At 36.4% G+C, this 24,838-nt stretch overlaps 1 protein-coding gene across 9 annotated transcripts in view; it reads left to right on the top strand.

The window, feature by feature from the left end:
• The window catches only part of NHSL1 (NHS like 1), a 152,584-nt gene that overhangs the window by 113,700 nt on the left and 14,046 nt on the right, over positions 1-24,838 (top strand). For 7 of the 9 annotated variants that reach the window (XM_072825123.1, XM_072825126.1, XM_072825114.1 and 4 more), the window contains 2 exons: positions 17,139-17,331; positions 21,572-21,703. In XM_072825123.1, coding sequence (XP_072681224.1) covers positions 17,139-17,331; positions 21,572-21,703 — 325 coding nt within the window. The remainder of the gene's footprint in view (positions 1-17,138; positions 17,332-21,571; positions 21,704-24,838) is intronic. The other 2 variants (XM_072825120.1, XM_072825124.1) reach the window with 1 other exon arrangement.

Below are 24,838 nucleotides of genomic sequence, written 5' to 3'. Positions count from 1 at the left end.
TAGATGCCCATGAAAGACTAAAAATGTAGGAAGATTTTGACTTAAATTTTTTTTTCATTTTATTTTGTACTGTGGACTTAAAATTTGATGGGCATGTTTTGGTTTAGAAACCATTTTTAATTAATCTAAGAAATTTCATTGGAATTAGGTCAATACATAAATGTGTTATTGTTTCGGGAACATTATTCAAAATTTATTGTCCTTCCTCAAGTAACATCAGAAAAAAAGGGTAGATAGTTGATCAAAAACAGAAAATTGTTACCATAATATTTTAGTCTTCTGATGAAGATGGGGTGCTCGGTTTTGTTTTTATTTTTGTTTTGAGAATTTTTTTTCCTATTTCTTTAAAAATATCTTCACGTATTAACTTAATTCTTAGAAACTCAAAATGCACAAAAAGTTTTCCGTTACTGTAATGGGAAAAATAGCTACTTCCAAATTGATCTGGTTTTTAATTTTATTTTTCTCTCATTGACAGAAGCAAAAAAAAAGAAATTTGAAGATGAATTATATAGTGAGGATTTTGTTCTGTTCTTATTTTTAAAAGTTTTTCATACCAAAAAAAAAAGTTTTTCAGCGTTATTGAAATTATAATTGACAAATAAAATTGTATATATTTAAAGTGTGATGATATGACACACATATAGGATTAAAACCTCATATAGTTACCTTTCTTTTGCATGTGGTGAAAATGCTTAAATTTTACTCTCTTGGCAGATTTTAAGTAGTCACCATGGTGTGCATTAACTTCTCAGAGCTTATTCATCTTATAACTAAAGGCTTGTACCCTTTTTAATGAGCATCTCCCCTAACTCCCGACCCATGTGATTTGTCTTTTTTAATCCAAATACACTTCAACCTTTTACTAATGCTGAGAGGAAGAAAATTGAGTCTCTAATGGGACTCAGTGAGACAGAGGTGGTTTGGGTGCAGCGTGATTGTGTAAGTTGTGGGTATCCAGGAACATAGAATCCCCTGGTGGCAAATTGACATTACCAAGACAATATCCAAAGTGTTCACTCTGGAAAGTGAAATTGTAGTTTCTAAATTGTCACATAGCTGTTTATTTACCATGATGCTCAAATCTGAGAGAAGTTTTGTCTCAGTGGACTAGTTTCTATTCCTATGTGCATTGCAATGGATCCCTCTAAGCAGCCCTTTCCCAAATGTGTGGCAAAAGTAAAAAATCATTATCCCTAAGATAAGGCTTCTGTCATGCTGAAAATGAGTCAGGAGATAATGATAATATGGAAAAGAATATATACCTAAATGTCCTCCTTTATATGATAGGACATGACATATGACATATCCTATGAAACCTAAGAAATACCATAGTATGACTTGGTACCACCTGGATCCAGTAGAGCAGAAACCAGAGAAATCTCCTCTTGGGGCCAAATGCTTTTGTAAAATGGAGACATAAGAGCAGTAGGAGAGGAGCCTTCCCTGGAGTGTGTGTTCAGAGGCTGTACTGTTTCCTGGGCTCCCTGAAAACACCCTCTAGGTTACAGGCTCAATCACAGTATCTGGATTCATGGCCTGCCTATATTTGGACCCTCATAAAAGCACATAGTTGCTTTCAAATTTTACCTTCCTTTACTACTGTATATCCTTGGTTAAAAGTATTTTCGAAATCCTTAGAATATACTGTTAGTGATTTTTTTTTTTTTAAGATTTTATTTATTTATTCATGAGACACACAGAGAGAGAAAGAGAGGCAGAGACACAGAGGAGAAGCAGGCTCCATGCAGGGGGCTTGATGTGGGACTTGATCCCATGACTCCAGGATCATGCCCTAAGCCAAAGGCAGGTGCCAAACCACCAAGCCACCCGGGGATCCCCTGTGTTAGTGATATTTAAGGAAACTTTCCTTAAATATATAGAACCAAGGTTTTTTCAGAATAAATACCAAATTATATAATGTATTAATTATGAATGCTTATTAATTAAACATCAACTAACAAATTATTCTGTCGTATTAACAACAAACTTTCTTCCTTTCCTCCTGACCTCCCATCTTTTTCTCAGGCAACATCATTCAGTGTTGCATTAACTTCTGCAATTTCTTGGTTCCGTGGAGCATCAGAAAAACCCACTTGCCATCTTACTGTTCCACATGCAATTTGATGGTCTTGGAGTACATTCTTCATCTTTTTGTTTACTCATAGCTATTGGATTAATTACAGTGTTCCCTACCAGATCATATGCTTTTGTTTGTTTTTTAATTAACTCTGTATAAGTCAGTAAGACCTAGTACTGCCTTCAGTGACAAAAGTCCTGAAATTGGTGTGGAAATTAACCATTGTCGGTTGTTGTGCTTTTTCTACCATTTCCTATGGGTCCTTCACCCTAACTAGTGCTAAAGTATCTTCCAGTCAAGGAGAAGGTTTCATACGTGTGTGCCCCACACAGCGCTTAGTGCATGATGGGCTACTCAGCTGGCTCATTCATTCCATAATTATTTCCAGAACAATGATTAATAAGTAAATACCCTGAATCAGGAGTCTTTATTAAAAATCTTTGGGATGCCTGGGTGACGCAGTGGTTGAGCATCCGACTTTGGTTCAGGGTGTGATCCTGGGGTTCTGTGATCAAGTCCTGCATCAGGGAGCCTGCTTTTCCCTCTGCCTGTGTCTCTGCCTCTCTCTCTCTGTCTATCATAAATAAATACATAAAATATTGAAAAAAAATCTTTGTGACCCTCCCCTCATTGCTCACTGTATCATGATGATGCACTTGATGTTTCTCCATGCTGTGTGGCTGTCATTGGTAGTCATATGGATGTATTCCTTTATCCTTCCTCCATGTGTTCCTAAAGCACAGAATTAATAATTCATTTTCAAGTTAAGTATTTACTACTAAGGATGTCCTATGTGCCAGGGACTATTTTAGGTTCTAGAGATGTAACAATAAAGCAAACAGAAGAAATCCTTGCCCTTGATAGCAGTTGATTTGGTAGTGAGACACCAAGAGTAAATAAGCATTAATACTGTATTAGAAAGTGATATATACTCTGGAGTAAAATAAAGCAAAATAAGACAGAGGGGAGGTTGCCATTTTAAATTAAAAGGGCAAGCGTTCCTGAGCAAAGAGGTGATTGGTATTTTTTTTTTTTTTTTTTTTTCTTTTTAGGTGATTGGTATTAAAAGAATGAGCCAGGCAGAAATCTTGGAGAACATTGCATTAAATAGTGCAACAAATGTTTCTTAAGAATATATACTAGATATTGCAAAATGCAACGATTAACAAGGAACCTGTTCTTGCCTCAAGGAAGTTACAGCTGTCTGGTAGGGAGAACTAACCAGAATAAAAAAATGTTTTTACCAAGGACCTAGATCAAAAGAATGGCTGTTTCAGTGGTGAAAAAAGGAGAACTTAAGACAAGAAATTAAGAGAGGGTGGCATTCATTAAGAGAGGGAGTTAGAAGACAAATTTCAGGTCTTAGCTCTGCCACTTGTAGGGTTTCTTTGGCTATATCACTTGAGCCTTCCAGGCATTAATTTCCCTATCTAGAAAGTGGGGAGTGGAATAAGATTACTCTCTGAGATCTTTTTGAATCGGTTGCTCATTCATTCATTGACTCAGTGAATATTTATGCTGCATCTCCAACAGACTAGGCATCATTGTAGGTTCTGCAGACCCATCAAGTTAAAAAGACAAAGTCCCTGTCATTAGAGGAAACACAACTGTTTTTATGTATACATAAATATAACACAAGGTGATGATACATGTTATGAAGAAAAATAAAATAGTGGTAAGGAGAATCTTTGACAGGGCTGCTATATTTAGATTGACTATTCAAGAAGGGATCTCTTGAGGGTGTCATTAGAGCAGACCTCAGAATGAAGTGTAGGAACACCGCATGTGACTGTCTTTGGGAAGAAGAGATAGTAAGTGTCAAGGCTGGGAGACAGTAATATGACTGTCCTGTGGATGGGGGGAAGCCAGACACCCTCAGAGCAGCTGGATCAGGCATGGTAAGGACTTTGGATTTGTTGTTCCTGGGTGAGATGTGGAAGTCCTGGAGGAATTGAGGTGGAAAGTAGCATGATGTTGTTTCCTATTTAATGCAACACGGGTACTATATGGAGACAAGACCGTGGAGAGCTGAAGATGGAGTAGAGTGACAAGTCAGTAGGCCATTGCAGTAATCCTGGCAAAGATATAGATGATGCAGGCTGGGACCAGGTTGACAGTGGTAGAGATTCTAGGTTTATTTTTAAAAAGTGTATCCTACAGAATTTACTGAAGCTATAAGAAAAAGAACAGTCAAGGATAATTTCATTTGCTGTCTTTCCAGCTTGATCCTTCTAGAATCCCCTCCTCCCACCTTTCTTCCCTCCCTCCTTCCCTTTCTTTTTAGAATCCCATTTCAAAAATTATTTGACCCTGATGAGAAATTCTCTTCCACTGACCCTACCTTCTTCATGTCATCAGTCATCCTTCCCCAGCTTAGACTACATGACTCACAGTTATATTCACTTCTTTACAAACTCTTTCAACTCCACTGGTCCCTCTCTTTCTGAGAGATCACACCCATAGTTTAATGCAACTCTACTCCTGCTTTGCACTAAAGCCTGGCTAGTTAAACAAGGCTAGGGAAAAAAAAAAAAAAAAAAAAACAGGTTATATTAGCTAGTTGTACTATAAATGCTTGATCTCAAACCTAAAGTGCCAGCAATCCTACTATATTAGCTCATCGATTCACTCTTCCACTCTACCAAATTATATTTCGCCTTCTTCTCAAATCTCCAAACACCATGTTTTCTGCTTTACTTTCGGATACTGTCTTTGATATTTACTGCACTGTGAAGTTGGGAGTGGAGGGAGCAATCCAAAGGTATATCCTTTTACAACCAAACCTGTTGAACTGCTTGCATCTGTTTCTCCACCTACTCACCCTTCCCTGCCATTGCAATGGGTGAGTAGTCCTTGCTTCTTTTCTGCCCTATTGTATCCCAAGTGCCTAGATTTGAGCTTGACATGTAGTGAGGACTCAGTATTTTTTCAATGGAATAATTAAGGCCAACTTCTCAAGGACACCTGCAATTTATCCCTCCCCTCTTTTGCCTAATCAATTTTCTCTCCTTACTGCATCATAACTATTATTATATGAACATGCTGTATTTTCTTTCATCTTGAAGAAACCCTCCTTTGACCTTTCCTCCCCCTCCAAATTCTGCCACGTTTTCCAGTTCTTCTTTATAATAGGACTTCTGTAAAGAACTGTCTAGACTTGCTGTCAGCACTGCCTTTTCTCACAGTCTCTTTTGAACCCCTCCAAATAAACTTTTATCCCCAGCACGCTACTGAAATTACTCTTGTTAAGTCTCTTCATCACATCTACCTTGCCAAATCTAAGTTAGTTCTCAGCCCTCCTCTGATTCAACCTCTCAGCAGCATTTGACATAGTTTACTATTCTTTTCTTCTTAAAATACTTTCTGTCCTTGGCTTTCATGAGACCACACTCCTGGTTTTCCTCGTCGCTCATAGCCATTGCTTCTCAGTCATTTGTTGGATGCTCTTCTTCCATGTATCTAAACCTTGGTATAATTCTGCTCCTCTGAAACAGGCTCACTCCTTGAGTGATTTCACTGAGCCCATGGCCATAAGTCCCATGCACTGAAGTTTCCTAAATTTCGGTTGCTAGTAAATACAGACTCATGCATTTATCTGCTCACTATCCATTCAAACTTATCCAAACCCAGGTATGTGATTCTCCCATTCCTACCTGCTCTTCCTCCCATAGTTTCCTCCACTTCAGTAAACCATAACTCCATTCTACTAGATGCTTAAGTCAAAATGTTGGGAACATTCTTGATTCTTTTATTTTCACACCTTCAGTAAATTCTATGGTATTATCAATAATTGAACCACTACTAAGACCTCACATCTGACATTGTGTAATGATTAAGTGCAGGGCATGTTTCTGAGAGTGGGTGGTAGGGGCATGTTGGAAGTGAGGTTGTGAAGGACTGGGGCAAGTGAGAGATGGATCAGCTCTGTAGATACTGAGTTCACCAAGAGTGTTAACAGGAGTAGTGGTCGGGAGAGACTGAGGTGGGATCACAGGGGGCCTGCTAAGTGAGGGAATTAGCTTTTATTACATAGTTAATAGGAAGTCACTAACATATTTTTTAGGCAGAGGACTTTATGATTAGGCAGAGGACTTTATGATTATTATTTTTAAGCAGATGATTTTATGATTATATATTTGTAACAAAAGTTATATGTGCCATCTTTTGTTAGTTGGAAGATGTATAGATAATATTGAAACTGATTTTCTAATTTATGCAATGTATCAAATCTAACTCTAGAACTTCTAGAGATGAGTATTTTAACAGATTGATTTCTATTTTTAAAAATAGAGAAATTTGGGGGTAGCCCGCATGGCTCAGCAGTTGAGCATCTGCCTTTGGCCCAGGGTGTGATCCTGGAGACCCGGGATTGAGTCCCACGTTGGGCTCCCTGTGTGGAGCCTGCTTCTCCCACTGCCTGTGTCTCTGCACCTCTCTCTCTCTCTCTGTGTCTCTCACGAATAAATAAATAAAATATTAAAAAAAGAGAAATTTTATCAAAAATTCACACACAGATTGACTGTGTTAGGTAATAGATGGGTTTACTAATTGTATTGTGACAATCATTTTGTAGTCTATACATATAACAAATTATCACATATATACCTTAAGCTTACACAATGTTATGTGTTGATTATATCTTGATAAAGCTGGGTAGAAAAATGAAGCTATGAAGCTCATTTAAAAAAAAAAAATTGAAGCTTTCCCAAAGCAAAGAAAAAGAAAGATATGGTATGATTGTTTGTTTGTTTGTTTTTTTATTTAAATGAATTAGCTTAGCCCTGAGGCCAAACCTGACAAAGACTACACAAAGCAGAAAATCAACTGGCCAGTCTCACTCATGAATATTATCATTAGAAGTCATAAGTAGAATGTTATGAAATATAACAACTTAATACAATCAAAGACTAAAAAATCAACCTGGATCTATCCCAATAATAATGCAAGGATATTCTGTGTCAGTTAATCCAATCACATGTTAATCATATTAATAGATTTGAAGAGAAAAGTCAGGTCAAAACCATAGATATTAATAAGGTATTTGATACAATTTAACAGCCATTCTTGATTTTAAAAAACTATAATATAGGAACAAATATCTTATCCCCAAATCCAGCATGATTTTTAATGAGCCATTCTTGTTAGAATGAGGCATAAGACAGAACATTCACTATCACTATTATGGCATTGTATGGGAAAACTAAGCAGAACAATTAGAAAAGCTTTAGAATAAGTTTCAAAATTAGGGAAGACTGAGATGATATCGTCATTCTTTGTACATGGTAAGTTGGAGATACTTGGGGACTGCTGTCAACAGTAGGATTTGGTGGGATGGACGCCTGGGTGGCTCAGCAGTTCAGTGTCTGCCTTCGGCTCAGGTCATGATCCCAGAGTCCTGGGATTGAGTCCCACATCGGACTTCGTGCATGGAGCCTGCTTCTCCCTCTGCCTATGTCTCTGCCTCTCTCTTCTGTCTCAAATAAATAAATAAATAAATAAATAAATAAATAAAATAAAATGAGTTTATAAATAAATACATAAATAAGTAAACAGAATTTGGAGACAGTAAGATATGAAATTGATATATGGATATCAATAATTTTCATATCTACAAAAGCAAGTTACAAGGTACAGTAGGAAAAAATCTCAAGTTATGCTAGCAGACGAAGTAGAGATAAATTAGTAAGTACAAGATCTATGTGAAAAGATTTAAGATAAATTAGTACAAGATATATGTGAAAAAATTTAAAATACTGTAGAACACAAGATTTTAACTAATGAAAAGACTTACGCTCTTAGATTAGAGGACTCAGTTTCATAAGAAGTCAAGTGGTTTGTTTTTGTTTGGTTTAGAGTTAATTTCAGTGATGGGAAGAGGAGGAGAGAACCAGAGAGGCTGAATCTAAGGGTCATAGCTGGGAAAGCTGTAACATAGAGGAGCAATGAGGCAGGAGAACTGTCTTCACCAGGTATTAAAAAGAGTCAGGAATTATTCAGTGTGGAACCTGAATGCAGACCAGTGGGACAGAATGTTAAACAGAATATAAAGTCCAAAAGTAGACATAAATCTTTATTGGATTCAGTATATGACCAGGTTGGCATTTGAAATTAGGTGGGTGTCCAGTAACTATTAAAGGGGCTCCGAGCCAGCATTTTATGGCCTCCATGTTAAGACCAAGACCCCTTAAATGCAGTTTATGTTTTTAAAAGTTACTCTAACAGTTTGGGTTATTTTAGACACAGAACATGTAGAGGTCAAATTTGAGGAAAAATTCTAGGGAAACACTTTACTTTGTTTATTTTTTTAAGATTTTATTTATTTATTCGTGAGAGAGAGGCAGAGAGACAGAGACAGGGAGAGGCAGGCTCCTTGAAGGGAGCCCGATGCAAGACTCAATCCCAGAACCCCGGGATCACGACCTAAGCCAAAGGCAGATGCTCAACTGCTGAGCCACCCAGGTGTCCCGAAACACTTTACTTTGTATTTCCTTAGTAAACAGTGGGGGGTTGGGGTATGATGAGGAGAACAGTGGACTCATAGAATTTAAGTGCTTAGGGGACGATTGGGTGGCTCAGTGGTTGATTGTCTATCTTTGACTCAGGTCATGATCCTGGGGTCCTGGGATCGAGTCCCACATCAGGCTCCCTGCAGGGAGCCTGCTTCTCATTCTGCCTATGTCTCTACCTCCCTCTGTGTGTCTCTCATGAATAAATAAATAAAATCTTAAACAACAACAACAACAAGTGCTTAGGCTACAAATGCTCTGACAGCAAAAGAAGTAATATAGAATGAAAAGCATCTAATTTGCATTCAACGATATGAAGCATCTATTATGTGGCTAGGATAGAAGCACTCTCCTAAAATGAGAATTGCTAATAAGGTAAAGTCTAAAAACTTAAATTAGAACAGAGAACCTACGGGACATCTGTTCTAGATGTTTATTCTAGAGAATTATTCTAGAATAGTTATCCTAATGCAAAACATTTACCAAATAGGACTCCTGCTTATGGGATAAGGAATTATGTTTTGCCAATAATACCCACATGTATCTTTTCAAAGTGTAGCAAGAAAATTAATTAAAATATTTCCAACGATACATATTATATATAAATCTGCTGCATGAAAAATGCTGTCTGCAAAGGGATTTAGAAATCTTACAAAATACTTTTTTTTTTTCAACTGTGAAATCAGAGGGTAAGTCATTGCTTTAGTACTATTCCAGTCTTGGGACTTTGTTCTTTCAGTTTTCAATGCATACCAGGTACTACCAAACAGGTTTTTCAGGTATTTAAAGGAAGTTCAGTTATAGATGCCAAAACATTTCCTGTGAGTTGATAGGGCATTTCTTCAACTGCCATTGTTGGAGGTTATATTTGATGATATGTTCACTGAATCAGGGAAACATTCATAGAGGCCCCATTGTCTCAAGAGAAAGGATGTCAGTCATGAGTTACTCAATCTCTTATGTAAAATTAACCCCCAAACACGTAAGTTAGACTGGGATTATGGCAATAGAAGGTTGGCTTTAATGGTATTGATAGAACCCCAAATTGTCTTTCCTGTTATTCTTTGAACTGGCATTTCAGGTTCTGTTTTAGTCCTCAGTGATGGGGGATATTTAAATCAAAGGAGGACTTTGAAGAAGACAGACAGTAGCCTTGCTCTGTAACTGCACATGTCACAGGCTTATATAACATGATGCTTGAGAACACCGATTTGGGGCAGCTTTTCCACCTGTTGAAGCTGAGTGGCTTTGGGTAAATTGCTTCTCTTCTGTGAGCTTCAGTTTCCAAACCATAATGAGTTATAAGCCCCATGTTCTAGTTTGCTCAGGACAGCCCTGGTTTACAGCTGCTATCCTGTGTAATTATCCATAGCACCCCCTTTCACTTTCAAAGGAGTTCTGGTTTTGATAATAAATTATATGGCTAACTTACCTACCTCGGAGAGGGATGTGGTGAGGTTGAAATTAATTACTGTTTATGAAATTCTTTGCATGGTGCCTGGCACACAGAATATGCTCAAGTAATGGTTAGTAAAGTATTATTAAACTGCTTGGTTTTTCACACTAGCTGTAAAGAAAATAACTCTATGAACAATGAAATTTGGCCACTCCCTCTATCCTGTCTCTTATTCCACCCACATAGAATTTCTGGTCTAAAGCAATGAATTTGAGAGTTTTTAGCAACTACTACAAAACTTCTGGTCATTGTGTCTTTGTAGGTTATTTTTAAGTAGAACTACCAGGAGCCCTACTACTACTAACTTTGCAATAATGGTAGAACAGTTTAGAACATTTTCCAGACTTTTTCACAAGTTATATCTCCTTTTCCACAGGAACTACTATGAAAGAAATGTTTTCATATTCATTATTATCATTTTAATGATCTGGAATCCGAGACTTAGAATTAATGAGATTACTTTCCCAAGAGCACATGGCTAGAGTACGTCAGGGTGGACATGAATGTGAGGCCTCTCACTTTATACTCTGTTTTCTTTTTTTCTTGCGCCATGTTGGTGGAACAAAGGGGCAAGATTACTAAGTTAACCAAATTCCTTCTCATTATGCCTGCTGTTGTCATTTTTCATTCCACCATTGACTTGTCTGGTATTCCTTCATTCATGACATTTTTTTTTTTTTTTTTTCAAAAACCATTTAGGTGCTACTTGGTCTCTGTATACAGACATAGTGCCTGACCTAGGGTGGTTTATGGTCTAGAAAACACTTATGATGCCTCAAGATGTAGTCATTTGTACTGGATCTCTCTGTGTGAGTAACTTCAGGGCATGGTGGGAACACAGAGAGGATCTATGCTAATTCCAGTGCTCTGCAATTTGGGATATCTTGTTACTTTGTATCTTGCAAGCAAGAATGAGAAGATTGAGAATTGTCATTTTTCCAGGCCTTTATGCATTCAAACCAGTGAGCGTCTCTAGTAGCCTGCCCCATGTTGTAAACATCCCATTACACTGGAATAGGGCTCTATTCATATCTGCCATCCCCTCTAAATGGGAACATAACATCCATGTCTTGTTGATATTTATATATTTCTATTATGTCCCAGTATGGAATCAAGCACCAGCATGCAGAAAAGTTTAGGAGCCAGAGACTAGGCTTAATGCTATGTGTAAATCTATTTAGTACTTATTGCAACCATGAGAGATAGCTTGGATTATTCACATATCACAGATGAAGAAACTGTATTTTAGAGAAATTATATCATTTGCTTAAAGTCACATAGTTTTAAAATACTGAAACTGAAATCTCTATTTTAAAGCAGTGTTATTGGGACGCCTGGATGGCTCTGCAGTTGAGCATCTGCCTTCAGCTCAGGGTGTGATCCTGGAGTCCTGGGATCGAGTCCCATATCAGGCTCCCCGCATAGAGCCTCCTCCCTCTGCCTATGTCTCTGCCTCTCTCTGTCTCTCATGAATTAATAATAAAATCTTAAAAAAATAAATAAAGCAGTGTTATTAAGATATAATTTACATAAAATAAATACACATTTAAATTATACAATTATACAATGAGTATGTGGAGGAATTGAACCTAAATACAGCCTTCTCCTCCTCACCTCTCATGGGAGTTCATAATTGTTGAGATAACAGAAAGAACATCTTTTACAACCCAATTGTCCATCAGTAAAAGAGTGAATAAATAAATATGGTATTGGAATGGAACGTATACCCATAAAATGAATGAGCTGTAGGCTCACACAAAAACATGGATGTCTCTTAGAAACAGAAGAACACAACACAGAGAATGAAACCATTTTTTATAAAAGTCAAAGCAAATATAAACATTTAATTTACACATTTGTACACATATTAAAAAAAGTAAAGGAATGATTAATGCATAATTCAGGAGAGTAACTTTGGGGGAAGCATGGAGGTAGATGCAGTTATTGGTAATACTTTATGTAAGTCATGAGTTGGGTAGTAAGTTCTGAACTATTCATTATGTTATATACTTTGTATATGTCATTTATTAAAATTAAAATATTATTAAAAATAAATACTACATCACTTTAAACATTTATGTTCTAATTAAGTATTTTCTGTTATTTTAAGGAAAAGATCACTTAATGCAATAATTTAAATTCACAGTATTTTAATTCAACATGTAGTATTGATAAAGGGACTAGCTTTGGGATAAATGGGCTAATACACTGATGGGGAGAAAAGGAATAATTAAAGTTATTGAATAATGTGGATATTGATACCACTACCTGGCCATCATAGAGTTTCTGGATGAACCATGAACTGTGCTTCTGAAAGATCCATTTCTACCACCCCTGCTTTTTTGGTTGTTGTTGGGTCCAAAGGGGAAAAGAGGAACAGGAGAGAACAGAATTAAGTCAGGATCTTTGTGTCTAAATATATTGAAGGTAGAAGGAGCATATAGCCAAAAAACACTGTAGAAGTTTTGACACCTTATAAAACCATCTAAAATCTTGAAAACCAAGAGTCAACCCAAGAGAGATTTAATTCTGGAAAGAAAAACACCGAAAACTGAGAAAGTGTCCTGCAAAAAGGGATGGAATATATATAATATGTTGACATCCTCTTAAATAATGCTCTATATAGTTTCATCTGTTCTGTATTTTCACGTAATGATTACTAAATTAATGCTAAATTTAGGTCTGGTTATAATTCCAGTTTCTAATTTTTAAGAGCATAGCAGATTTTTTAAAAAAGCCTTGGCTAGTCTGTGATTCGCAGTTAAGCCCACTTTTTGGTAAGTTGGCCAGCTGCCAAAGAGACCATATTCCAGGCTCCTCTGTCCATCTGGTGGGAGCTTGTTTGATTTCCAGACAGGACTTATGAGTCTCTGAAGTGCAGGCTTACAGCATCCAAAATCTACAAGACCACTGTTGTTGTGGTCGGTGGTCTCCCTTTCTAAATTCAGTATTCTGGCACAAGGAATTATGGCTTCTTGTTTCATTTGTGACTTTCTATTCCTTCCAGGACTAAGGTAGGGGTATGGCGAACATTATTGACCAACAGACAGACTTAAAAACTGCATTTAAGTTCTGAAACCAAGGTATAAACAAATAATTCACTTCATATCAAGGGATTCCATTAATATGAAGCATGGTTGAAGCTATTTGAGTTACTCTTTTTTGAGCACTTTGAGTTATGCTCAAAACCTACAACTAGTAAATGACAGAGCCAAGATGCTGATTACTTAGTGTTATACTCCAGTGTGTACTGCCCCTCCCATTACACCACACTTTTGGCTCTATAGATTTTCGAAAGGTTTGTTCTTGAATAAGAGCTAAAAATGGAGATTTAATCTTTAGATAAGACAACCTAGTAACTTATTGCAAATATTGCCAGGTTGTTATTTTACAGCAGAGACTCTGGGGTTATGTCTGGGTTCTAGTCCCAGTTGTCCACATGTATACTTCCCAAAAGTACTTTACTCCATTTAACTTTACTCCATTTCCTTATATATAAAATGAGGCTAATGCTATAAAGATTAAAATGAGATAACCAATTTCTATAAAGTCTGCATCCCAGAGTGAGACACATAGCAATCAGTTATTTAGCTAAAATTCTGCCAAGGTTCTATGTGATTCTGATTTAAAGCTTCTGGAATTTATGTTCTCATGGGAGAAATAAGATAAATAACTAAAATACATATATGCTTGTGAAATGTACTAAAGAGAAAAAGCAGAGAGGGGAGGAGTTGAAGTTTTAGGGATGCTGAACAGCTAAGACCTCAACAAGAAGGGGACTCTTGAATAAACACCCAAAGAAAAATAAGATGTAGATGTCTCAGGAAAGAACATGTCAGACAATGGGAGCAGCAATTGCAAAGGCCCTGAGGCAGGAGTGTGCATGTTACATACAAGAAAGTGCATGGAAAGGGTAGTACAGCTGGAATAGAATAAGGGGTGGAATGAATAGTAATTTAGTTCAGAAGATAGCAGTGGGCTGTTGGCAGACCACATAGGGTCTTGTAGGTCATAGTAAGGTATTGATGGGGTTGAGCAGAGGAGCAACATGATCTGACATAAATTTTAAAAAGATCCCTCTGGCCTCTGTATTGAGAAATAGACTGTTGGAACAGGAGGGTAGACAGAAGCTGGGGACCAGTTAAGAGGCAAATGTAATCTTTCAGAGCAGTACAGTATCTATCTTAATGGAGTAATTATGATGTGTTCTGCCATTGAGATGCAGGAGGTTTTTCCTGTGCCCTTTGCTGTATTTACAAATGCTAGGAGGGATAGGAGTCAGATTATTCTAGAAGTCATTAGAATAATCCTGGTTTTAATTTTTCTTAGTAAGTTGTAGCACTGCATAGTAGTCACATTTGCATATAGTTTATTCTGTGGCATGCTTGGGAAATGTTCTTGCAAATGAAGGGAACACTTAATAAAATAGATTACCTTTGAAAGTTGTCATGCTGGAGCTATCCCTGGTGATTATTCCATGGCAACAAGGCTAAACTGTAGTATTATTTCATTGTGATAGTTATCAATCCTGACACTATCAGCCAACTAAAAGCAAAGTAGGTTACTACCGCTGATGAGTGCCATTGCAATGCACACAAACTGTGAACAGTGCTTCACCAGCTCCCTTGGCAGAAGTCACATAGTAAAGGGAACCTGCTCTGCAGGGTGTCACCATGCTATTTATTCTCTGTCAAGCTATAGCTTTACTTTTCTTGCTGGTAAGTAAACCTGTTTGGTTAGGATTTGCTTCATGTGGCCTTCAAGGTTTGTGTCATATTTCAAGATTACTTGAATTACAAGAAAAATTATTTCTATCTGTACATCAAAAAATTGGAGTAACCTTCTAATTTACTAAATTGAATTTCAATCAGCAACATCAGAAACTCACGAAATACTCATATGAAATTGGTTTTAATTTACTTGTGTGTGTGTGTGTGTGTGTGTGTGTGTGTGTGTGTGAGAGAGAGAGTGTAAGTGTGTATGGGTCCACATCTTAAGGATAGAGAATATATAAGTCAAATTTAATAAGAGTGTTACAAGTGCAAAAAGGCTGGAAATTATTTATATTACTATGGCTTAGCTGCCATGTTGACCACAAAATTCCCTTGATTGTCTTTCAAGGATCTGTAGGAATCATAACCATTTTCCCAGAAGTGGATCAAACATGAATGGACATGGTATAATTGAGTATCACAATCAGATGTCTATAACATGCTTGTCATAAGTTGAATATATTTATTTGTCAGTTTAATTACAAATATTATTTCACATTTTCCTTAGGTGGAGAAGAAACAATATCATATTACATGTTTTATGTATCAAGAATATAAAGTCAAAAACAGAGATGTTTAATAATGTTTTATTTTGTACTATTTCCACAACACCTTTATTATTGGTAGTGTCTTTGCAATAAAAGAGAAACTTGGATGCTTGTCAATTCATGATTTTCTTTTCCAAAAGTCCCATTATTATGGCCACCACCTTCATTCCCAGTCAGACATTTTCATAGATATTATCTCATTAGGTCTTAAGAGTAGCTCTTAAAAAAATTTTTTTTTAATTTTTATTTATTTATGGTAGTCACAGAGAGAGAGAGAGAGAGAGGCGCAGAGACACAGGCAGAGGGAGAAGCAGGCTCCATGCACCGGGAGCCCGATGTGGGATTCGATCCCGGGTCTCCAGGATCGCGCCCTGGGCCAAAGGCAGGCGCCAAACCGCTGCGCCACCCAGGGATCCCTTAAGAGTAGCTCTTTGGGGGATTCAGGAAGTAAATGTATAATCCCATTTTACAGCAAAGGAAAATTAGGTTCAGGAAACGTCTGAAGATCACTTGTCTGGCAGGTATAAAGTGAATTGACTCCAGTCTTTGGATTCTTGGTCTAGACCCTATGCCAAACACCAAACTATTTTTCTTGGTTCTTCTCTAGTCTTTTTCAAATCTGTGGAGGGCTGGTAGTTGTAGAATAGATATAGATATTTTGCAGTAAGCTGAACCCAATAGCAATAAAGAGTGATGACAGTGTTCTTCTAAGTGGTTGAAATTTCTAACAAATGCATTTCTGTAAGAATCTTACCAGTGTCCTCTTAGAAACTTGCATTAAATCCAGAAAGGTATCATCAATGCCTGCTTTTGAAAGATAGATGAATTCTTGCAAACATAATATTGAATGAAAGAAGTAAGTTATAAAAGAGAACATACATCACAATTCTCTTTGGGACAAATATTGGCAAATAAAGCCATAGGTTACAAGTCAGGAGAGTAGTTACCCTTGCTTGGGGTTCTGTGTTTTTGGGAGGGGAATGTTAAACTGATTTGGGTGCTGGTTACACAGATGTTCCCTTGGAAAGGTTCATTGACTCTTTATTCTTAAATAAAGTCCATTATAAAATGCTTGCCAAAACAACTTTCTTGCTTATGCTTTTTAAGATGTTATGGGAAGAAAGGTATTGAAGAAGAGCTCTCCAGTTAGGATGTTAATCTGCATCAAAACAGACACTGCTAGAAATGTTTTCATGGAATTCTGATAAGCCTCAGAGCAGAGCTTCAGTCAGCTTCTTAGAATTTAACAATTTCACACTGATTTTTCCCGTGTAAATGGTTTCAGAAGAGCACACATAGTTGAGTAACAGTAGCTTATCATGTCAGAAATGTTGAGGTCAGTGCCTTAGAGAAATAAGATTGAGGCTAGAAATTACTTTGAGCAAACAAAATTTTAATAAAAATGTAAACCGCTGGCCACAGCCATGATGTTTTTCTAGGCTTCTGGTGGTAAACTAAATCCATAAGCTTTCTGACCATAATAAATATAGAAAAAACAGGAAGAACGGAAAAGATATTGTGGGTCAGCAAAACCCTTTTCAGTCCTCATGGTTTAGAGATTAAGGCCACTGTGCGAATCATATGTATAACAGGTCATGATCTAGATGATAAAGAGCAGTTTTCTTGCAAATCACTGCTTCTTTCCTAAATGTGACCTTTTGCGGGGGAGTAGGGAGCTTGCTTTAAATCCTTTTTTTTTTTTTCTAAATAAGAAATGTACTTTTAAATGTTTCTGCCAGCTATTTACACACTGTCTTCTTACTTTTTTCCCTGCAGTGTTCTGTTTCTTCATCAGAAGAAGAAAGACTTATTTCCATCAGGAGACCTAAAACGCCAACCTCAAGTGACTTCTCTGACCTTAATACTCAAACAAACTGGACCAAGTCACTTCCTTTGCCAACACCAGAAGAGAAGATGCGACAGCAAGCCCAGACAGTCCAGGCTGATGTGGTTGCCATTAACATAACTGGTATGCTTTGCTATGCAGCTAGGTTTCTAAATGTACTTGGGAGAATGACTTGGGCTTTTGTTTGTTATATGCTCTTAGCATTTCATTTATACATCAAAGATAAAAATAGCTGTAGTCCAGCTTCCTGCTCTTTGAAAGAAATACTAAAACTTACATATGTGCATGCACATGAAATATCTCTTGGTTGTGTTACCAAAGGTTGATATCATGGAAATCATCAAAAGTGTGTGTGGTGGGGAGTTTCATTAAATTACTTTTTTGAAAACATTTTCTAAACATGGTCCTGGGTAAGAAAAGAATGATGTTTCTTTTCTAAAGGGCTGTTTTATGTTGTATTTATGAAAGTGAGAAAATAGCAGTTTTGTGATATTTCCAAATGATTGATTTTCTTACCTTTTTGTCTTAAGTAGAAAAAGGGAAACAAATTGAACACCAATAAAAAATAAATTAAAAAAAAAAAAGAAAAAGGGAAACATTGCTTAAAGTAAGAATATCAAGTGAATTAACAGTAAAAATTATAAAAATATTGTTTTAAAGTTAATAGGATGGTAAAATTATATTTTGATCCCCATTATTTGAATTCTACAATCTTCAAATAAAAATCACTTCCTTCTGAATATAAAATTTTTAGAATATGTTATATTAAGTTGGAGTATGAATATTACCAAACATGAAATTCAAGTTCTTTTAGAATTTTTTGCTTAGATTTTAACCATCTGTGATATTTAAGGGGACAAATAGCAAGTTACGTAAAGCTCAAAGGCAATACTTCGCAAACTTAGAGGAGTTGTTAAAGATTAAAAATCAAAATTGTCCTGCTTTATCAGTTCCATAGCCCACAAAGAAGATAGGTCAGTGGTTTGGGGTGGGGAGGGGCATACCAAGTAAAAAAATAAGATGGGTTAAGAGTTAACATTGGACAGAGTGTTCAAGTGAAGCAGATTACTCATAATTATCATTGATAATCAGTCCATACAAAGCATGGCCTCTTGGGCCAGAACCTAAAAAACTAGGTGACCAATAAGAATGAATTTTCATAAGAAATTAGGATGAAAAACCACAGCACCCTTGCTGTACTTCTGAAGCCACTGCTACTGCTGTTGACTGCTGTTAGAAAGGTTGTAGATTTTGATAGTTAATGAAGATTTTTTTTTAAACCTTACAGATGTTTTAAAAATCACATTTAGAATAAAAATTACACTTATTTTGAATTCCAGGGAAATTTAGTAAATAAGTGCATGAATTATTTTAAATTCCATGTACATTTTTCCACATTGACTGTACTTAACCCTAAAGGAATAGCATAGTATTTTATTCCACTTTCTTGGCAGATAACATTGCTGATCTTCCTGAATGTGATTCTCATACACCTATATCATATCTTTTTAAGATTATTTTTATACATAGCCATGTTTCATAATAAAGTATGTTTATTGCTCTATGGAATATGTGGACACATATCTTCTATAAGAAAACGCATTACATTTTTTGATTGATTAAATGCAGCAGAAACATAATTACATTATATATGATTAAATGCCTCAGAAGTAATATAATAAGACTGTGCTATGAAATATGACAGTCCTTAATGGAATTAGGATAAATGCATTATCCTGAAGTTAGAAAATGTAAAACAGAGTACCTATAGCTTTAGAAGTAAAGAATTATTTGCAATGAAATGTGTTCTAACAACAGTAGACAGTGCCATTTCTTTGAGCTGTAATTTTCTCCTGTTAATGACTACTAAATGGATATGAATTACACAGAGTTTAAAAGAGTCCTTCAAATGCCACATAGGGAAGGCAAACAATAATGAAGTGAGCAATATGAGTTATCTTGAAGTGCAATTTACTTTTAATTGAGTGATTAACACTTTCAGAAGTGTAATAATTAAATATAATGCCTAATTATATATTTATTGATCTGTGTTCTGGTCCATGTGTTCACATACATACACATATGTTTCCTATAGAGATGAATTTTTCTGATATTGTGATATAAAGAAGCATTACATTTAAACTCTTCACTTAGCAAACTGACATGGGTTATATAGCTTCCTGCTCTTTAAATATTATATTTCTGAGGCCCTAGAAAACTTTGAGACTAAAGTGTAGCTTCCTATAGAGAATTGTCATATGTTCACTTATTTGGATGAACACTGACACTCTAGTTTGATTTCTTAGTCGGTTCGGTAGGGAAAAGAAATGTCAATAAATATACTATTTCACATCCAGGGCAAAGCTGGCCAGGCATAGAGGTAGAACATTAGCACAATGAGCTGCCAGCCTGAAAATCAATTTAATCCCTTTAGTCATAGTCCTGTAGGGACTCATCCTGTTCTGGGAGTTGAAGAGGAAAAAAAATGTTTCAAATGAAATGTATATATGCATAGGTTTCATATTCTGCCCTGTGGAATAACAAGTCTTCCACCTGGAAATAAATAGAGTGGGTAAACCTGCTTCAACAGTTTTGACAAACTTGCTTTGTACTAATCTGAGTTAGCCAAAGTTTATTTCTAAGTGGTAACCATGACTAAGGCTGTTTTTCAATGAAGGGAAGTGATTCAATTCCTCTCAACAGGTATTTATTAAATACCTACTTTGTGTCAGGCATCAAGCTGAGTGACACAGGGTTGCTAAGGTCTGTAAATCATGGTACCGCCATCAAGAAATGTGTAGTCCACCAAGAGGACAGACTTCTTGGGTCATGATGCAAGATGGAGAGTTTGATGATGCCTTTAATGACATTTGTCTTAGACGCCATTCTTATGTTTTCTCAATTTCCTTGGAGTTTGGGTGGTTTATCTTTTGTTTCTGTTTTGTTTTTTAGGAAGCAAAACTAGAGACTAAATGCAACTATTAATGTTTTGTCTGTTCTTAATGCCTTGATACAAGGAAATTGTCTTCCTCTGCTGCAGGAAACTAATGAACCATGGAAGTCATGACTTGCCCCTTAGAAGCACCATATATGCTATTGCACAGAGTGATGTATTTATCACAGTGATGGTACCTTCTGGTGTTACACTGTCTTCTCTCAGTCATTTCTAGTTTTCTCCATTAGGAACAAAGTTGCAAGCATTTTCAAAGTTGAAAGCATTTATTTATGCTTGTTCCTTCATAGGTGAAATGTGTTTTGATTATTCAGGTCTTTTATCTTCTGTTTAGATTTTCCTATTTAAATATAGAGTTCACTGATTTACAACATATTTACTTTGAACATGTGTCAGTATTGCTAAAAAGAGTGAATGTTTTTATACTTTTTTTTTTTTACAACATAAGAATGATGGAAGTATATAATTTGTGTACCTATGTATTTTTAAAATCTCTTTTTAAGCAGAATAACCATTTAACAAAGATAGTGCTATAAAACTTTCTTTATTAAACTCACAAATAATTTAAAGCAGACCAATCAATAACTGATACTATATTATTTTATGGTATCCCATTGGTGTGTTAGTCACACAAGCTCACAATCTAGAGATAAAAAAGTCCTGTAGACGTAGCATTCTAGGTTTGATTGCAAAATTATCGGAAATGTCTGAATTAAGAGCAATTGTAAAAGGTGATTATGAAACAGAGAAGGCAATTCAGCTTTAACAACAGCAGTGCTACTGGGTCTCATTGTGGTAAAAGTACTTTATCATTATAAGGCTTTTTATTGGTCATTATAGTTGTATCTCACACCACAGCAATTACTACAGCCTGTCCAAATTATCATCCACCCTGACTGAAAGAAAAAGCTCTTCATCCAAGAATTCTTGATTAAGCTATTTGTATCATCACATAGGATAAGACATTATATTGCTCTCTAGAGATAACCAAATGAACACAATATGCCCATTTCCATCCTATGTACACTGATATAAAGAGTGATTTCAGTGACCAGAGAGTCTATGTAAAACACTTCCAAAATGACCCAATTTTTAAAATAGCACAGAATCACTGTTCAAGTGTGTTATTAACAGATTTGCACTTGTTACTCCACCTCGTTTGCAAATGAGATCAAGGTGTTTCCTTTGGAAGGACACACATTGGAAATGGAAAAAAGAAAAACAGCCTTATGATGATAATGTGCTTTCCTTCCTATTTTTGCCCTTCAGCATTTATTCATCATCATATGACTGGCTAACATCATTATTAATACCTTCTGATCATTTTACAACAAGCTTCTGGAAGAAAGTGCATGGTGTCGGCTTGCTTGAAAATAACATTGCTTTGCTTGTTCTACTACTCTATATTAGGGGAGAATTTCGATCGCCAGGCCAGTCTTCGGCGGTCTCTAATTTACACAGACACTCTGGTAAGACGACCGAAGAAAGTCAAAAGGAGAAAGACTATTACAGGAGTCCCTGACAACATACAGAAGGAGCTAGGTATGGCTCATCAGAACTGTATTTTGTCGCCCCACATTACTGCTCAGCATTACTACTCTAACCTCATCATCGTGCTTATGAGATCAATACATTCTGATAGCCGTTTGGTGTCCCCAGAGGAACGGCTTCTCTCCTGAGTGAGGCACTGGATACAAGTCTTAACATCTCATGAAGATGATTTGTTGAATTTTGGTGAGAAGGTGACACAAAGAGCCTATATGAAAACTGTTAACTGGGGTGATGGAGATTTTCAGTAATGTCATCATCTCTGTGAACCTTGCACATTGGATATTTCCACAATGACATTTACCCTTCATTTAGATCTTAATTTTTCATAAAACTGAAAACTCATTCTAGGACTTCAGATTGTAAATATGGACTTCATTAGTCATACTGACAGTGTTGGTGGCATTTTGTCATCAAAGAGACAGCAGTGTGGGATGATTAGTAAATTTCAGTACAATAGGAAATAGTCATTTATGTTGGATAGTGCCTTAATGGAACTTCCAAAGAAACAATTTCATAGGTTTTTTGGTCAGTACTTTTCAACCTGTGATAAAAATAGAAAAAAAGACACCCCATCCTTTTATTTTAATCTAGTAGAGAGGGTTATTTACTTCATAATTCACTTATCCATATTATTTCTGCTTATCTTTATATAAGCTTTGGATAGTCCTTTCTTTCTATATTCACTTCCTCTCTCTGGTTTTTAATGGGCCCATCAGGAATGTCTACAGAGGCAGCAGAGCATACTGGGTCAGGGCCAGGCACTCTGACACCAGGCTGCTTGGATTTGAATCCTAGCTCTGCCACTTACTCTCTGGGTGGCCTTAGGCTGGTTACTTTACCTCTCTGAGTCTGCTTTCCTCATTCAAATAATGTGGTTGGTGATGCTAACGGAACATATCTCATAAGGTTGTTGGGAGGATATAATGAATTTATACAGGTGAAGCACTTGATGTCAGGTAGTGTTTACCATATGTTAACTTAATAGCTGCTTTTATAATTATTGTAGGGAACTTACTAGTACCTGTTTTGAAATTTGCTTCTTTCTCTTCAGTGAACTAATGGACTTATTTCCTTATAGCTACTTTCACCTGATGTTTTTACTTACATTTACTATTGAGGGTCTAGAAATTCAGAATAATTATTTCTGAACTTGCTCAGCCATCTTTCAGTCAAAATGAATTTTTCCTAGCTATGGTGATCTGTTACAGCACATTGAGGTAGCATTGCAACATCCGGGTGCTAAAGACATTGTACCTCTGTGTTTTTTTCCCAATACCCCTGCTTAAAAGCCATGTATCAGTAATGGAAGGCTAACTCTTCTTTACCCATATTCTCTCTTTTCCTGCCATCCTGTTCTGCAGTACGTATGCTCCACCTTCCAGAATGAAGCCACAATGGGACAAGAATAGGGACTCTTAGCTTTTGCTCTAGATCATTCCAGTGACCCAGATGACGTATGGGTGCCCATCTTATTTCATAACAGGGTTTTATCACAAACAAAGGCAAGCCTGCATCCACAGGATTTATGAAATTTGTCTGGTTCATGCCCTTGCATCTGCTTCCAGATCTGGGCCAGTTCTCTTGGATCTCATTCTGTCAGACTCTATTTTTTTTCCCCTCCTTTAGGTGATAGCTAACTAATGTGAGAAACTAGTACCTACTCTTATGTTCAGTAGGTGCTTAATGGGCTAATTTCTTACAGCACTCAGGTAATGTTTATATTTTAACTGATCTTTAGGGAACGTTCTTTAAAGGAGTGAGTGACTTTATAAAGACAGACCCTTTGTAAGATAAAAAGGTTGATGTTTCAAGGTAGTCTGTATTTTAGTGGCTGTACAATCAAATAGGCAGGTTGTGGATAGCTTTGTGCAAAGAGTAAGGATAGTTTGGCCCAGGTAAAGATATGTATACACACAAATATTCAATATGAATTCTTTCTCTCTTTCTCTCTGTCTCCCCTCTACTATATATGTGTACATAATGTAATATAATTTCTAGAACCTCAGAGATACGCACTTTTATCATTTTTATTACTAAACCAATCAGTATGAAGCCAATAACTCAGGTGCCTCTTTGACCTTACTAGAAGGTCTAAGCAGCTAGGTAAATCATGTCTTCTATAATTTTATTTTTAAAATCAATGATTGAGTCCCTGGGGCCCATGTTCATTTCTCTTTTACATTTAACACAGAAACCCCAGTAATGCTGGAAGAAAGTAAATAGCTTCCCCATATCTTTGCATTGTGATTGTTGCCAAACATGAGATGGTTGATGTCATTTCATAGTCAGTGACATGACCTGGATCCTCGCTGGTGGTCAACTGAGATAAGTTAGAGCTAGTTTAAAAAAAAAAGACAAATAACAACTGTAGTTTTAAGGATTGATAGAGTAAGGGAAAATAACATTTAAATATAGTATCATTTAGCAGAAAATTTGGATCATATATTTTTCTTCATTCACTTTATGACTTGTAGTTGATCTTGCCCTTCCTCCCCAATGTTTTGTACTTATAAGGTGCCTGGTATTTCAAAGCTACCTAACTAATGATTCTCAAAAATAGACACTTGGTATTTTCCTTAAAAATTAGTCTATTCTAGTTGTGAAGCATGGGAAAGTATAGCTGAGTCAAACAAATCAGATGAAAAGAGAAATGATTATCTGAAAAAAAACCAGTCACTGGGAAAGACACTTGCTATTCACTAGACAACTGCCCAAGTTGCTGGGGATTTGGATTTTTAAAAATCTAACCAGAGATTCTTCCAGAATTAGAGAGTTGTGATTGTGCCTAATTTAAATCTATACGACTTTTCACTTCAAAATCCATAAATAGGGGACTCTAGAGGTAAGCCACTTTAGAATACTTTGAAGTCAAGGTTTTCTATTTACCGTTTCAAGTATTTTATAGGTAATAATTTGTTGCCTTCCATTTAAATGAATCAGACAAAATTTCTTTTTTTTTAAGATTTTGTTTATTTATTTGTTTGTTTGTTTATTTATTTATTCATGGGAGACAAAGAGACAGAGGCAGAGGGATCCCTGGGTGGCGCAGCGGTTTGGCGCCTGCCTTTGGCCCAGGGCGCGGTCCTGGATATCCGGGATCGAGTCCCACATCGGGCTCCCGGTGCA

This window comes from Canis lupus, chromosome 1, assembly GCF_048164855.1.
Source record: "Canis lupus baileyi chromosome 1, mCanLup2.hap1, whole genome shotgun sequence".
NCBI lineage: Eukaryota > Metazoa > Chordata > Mammalia > Carnivora > Canidae > Canis > Canis lupus.
The sequence above is the reverse complement of the archived record's forward strand: the minus strand, read 5'-3'. Positions and strand labels throughout refer to the sequence as shown.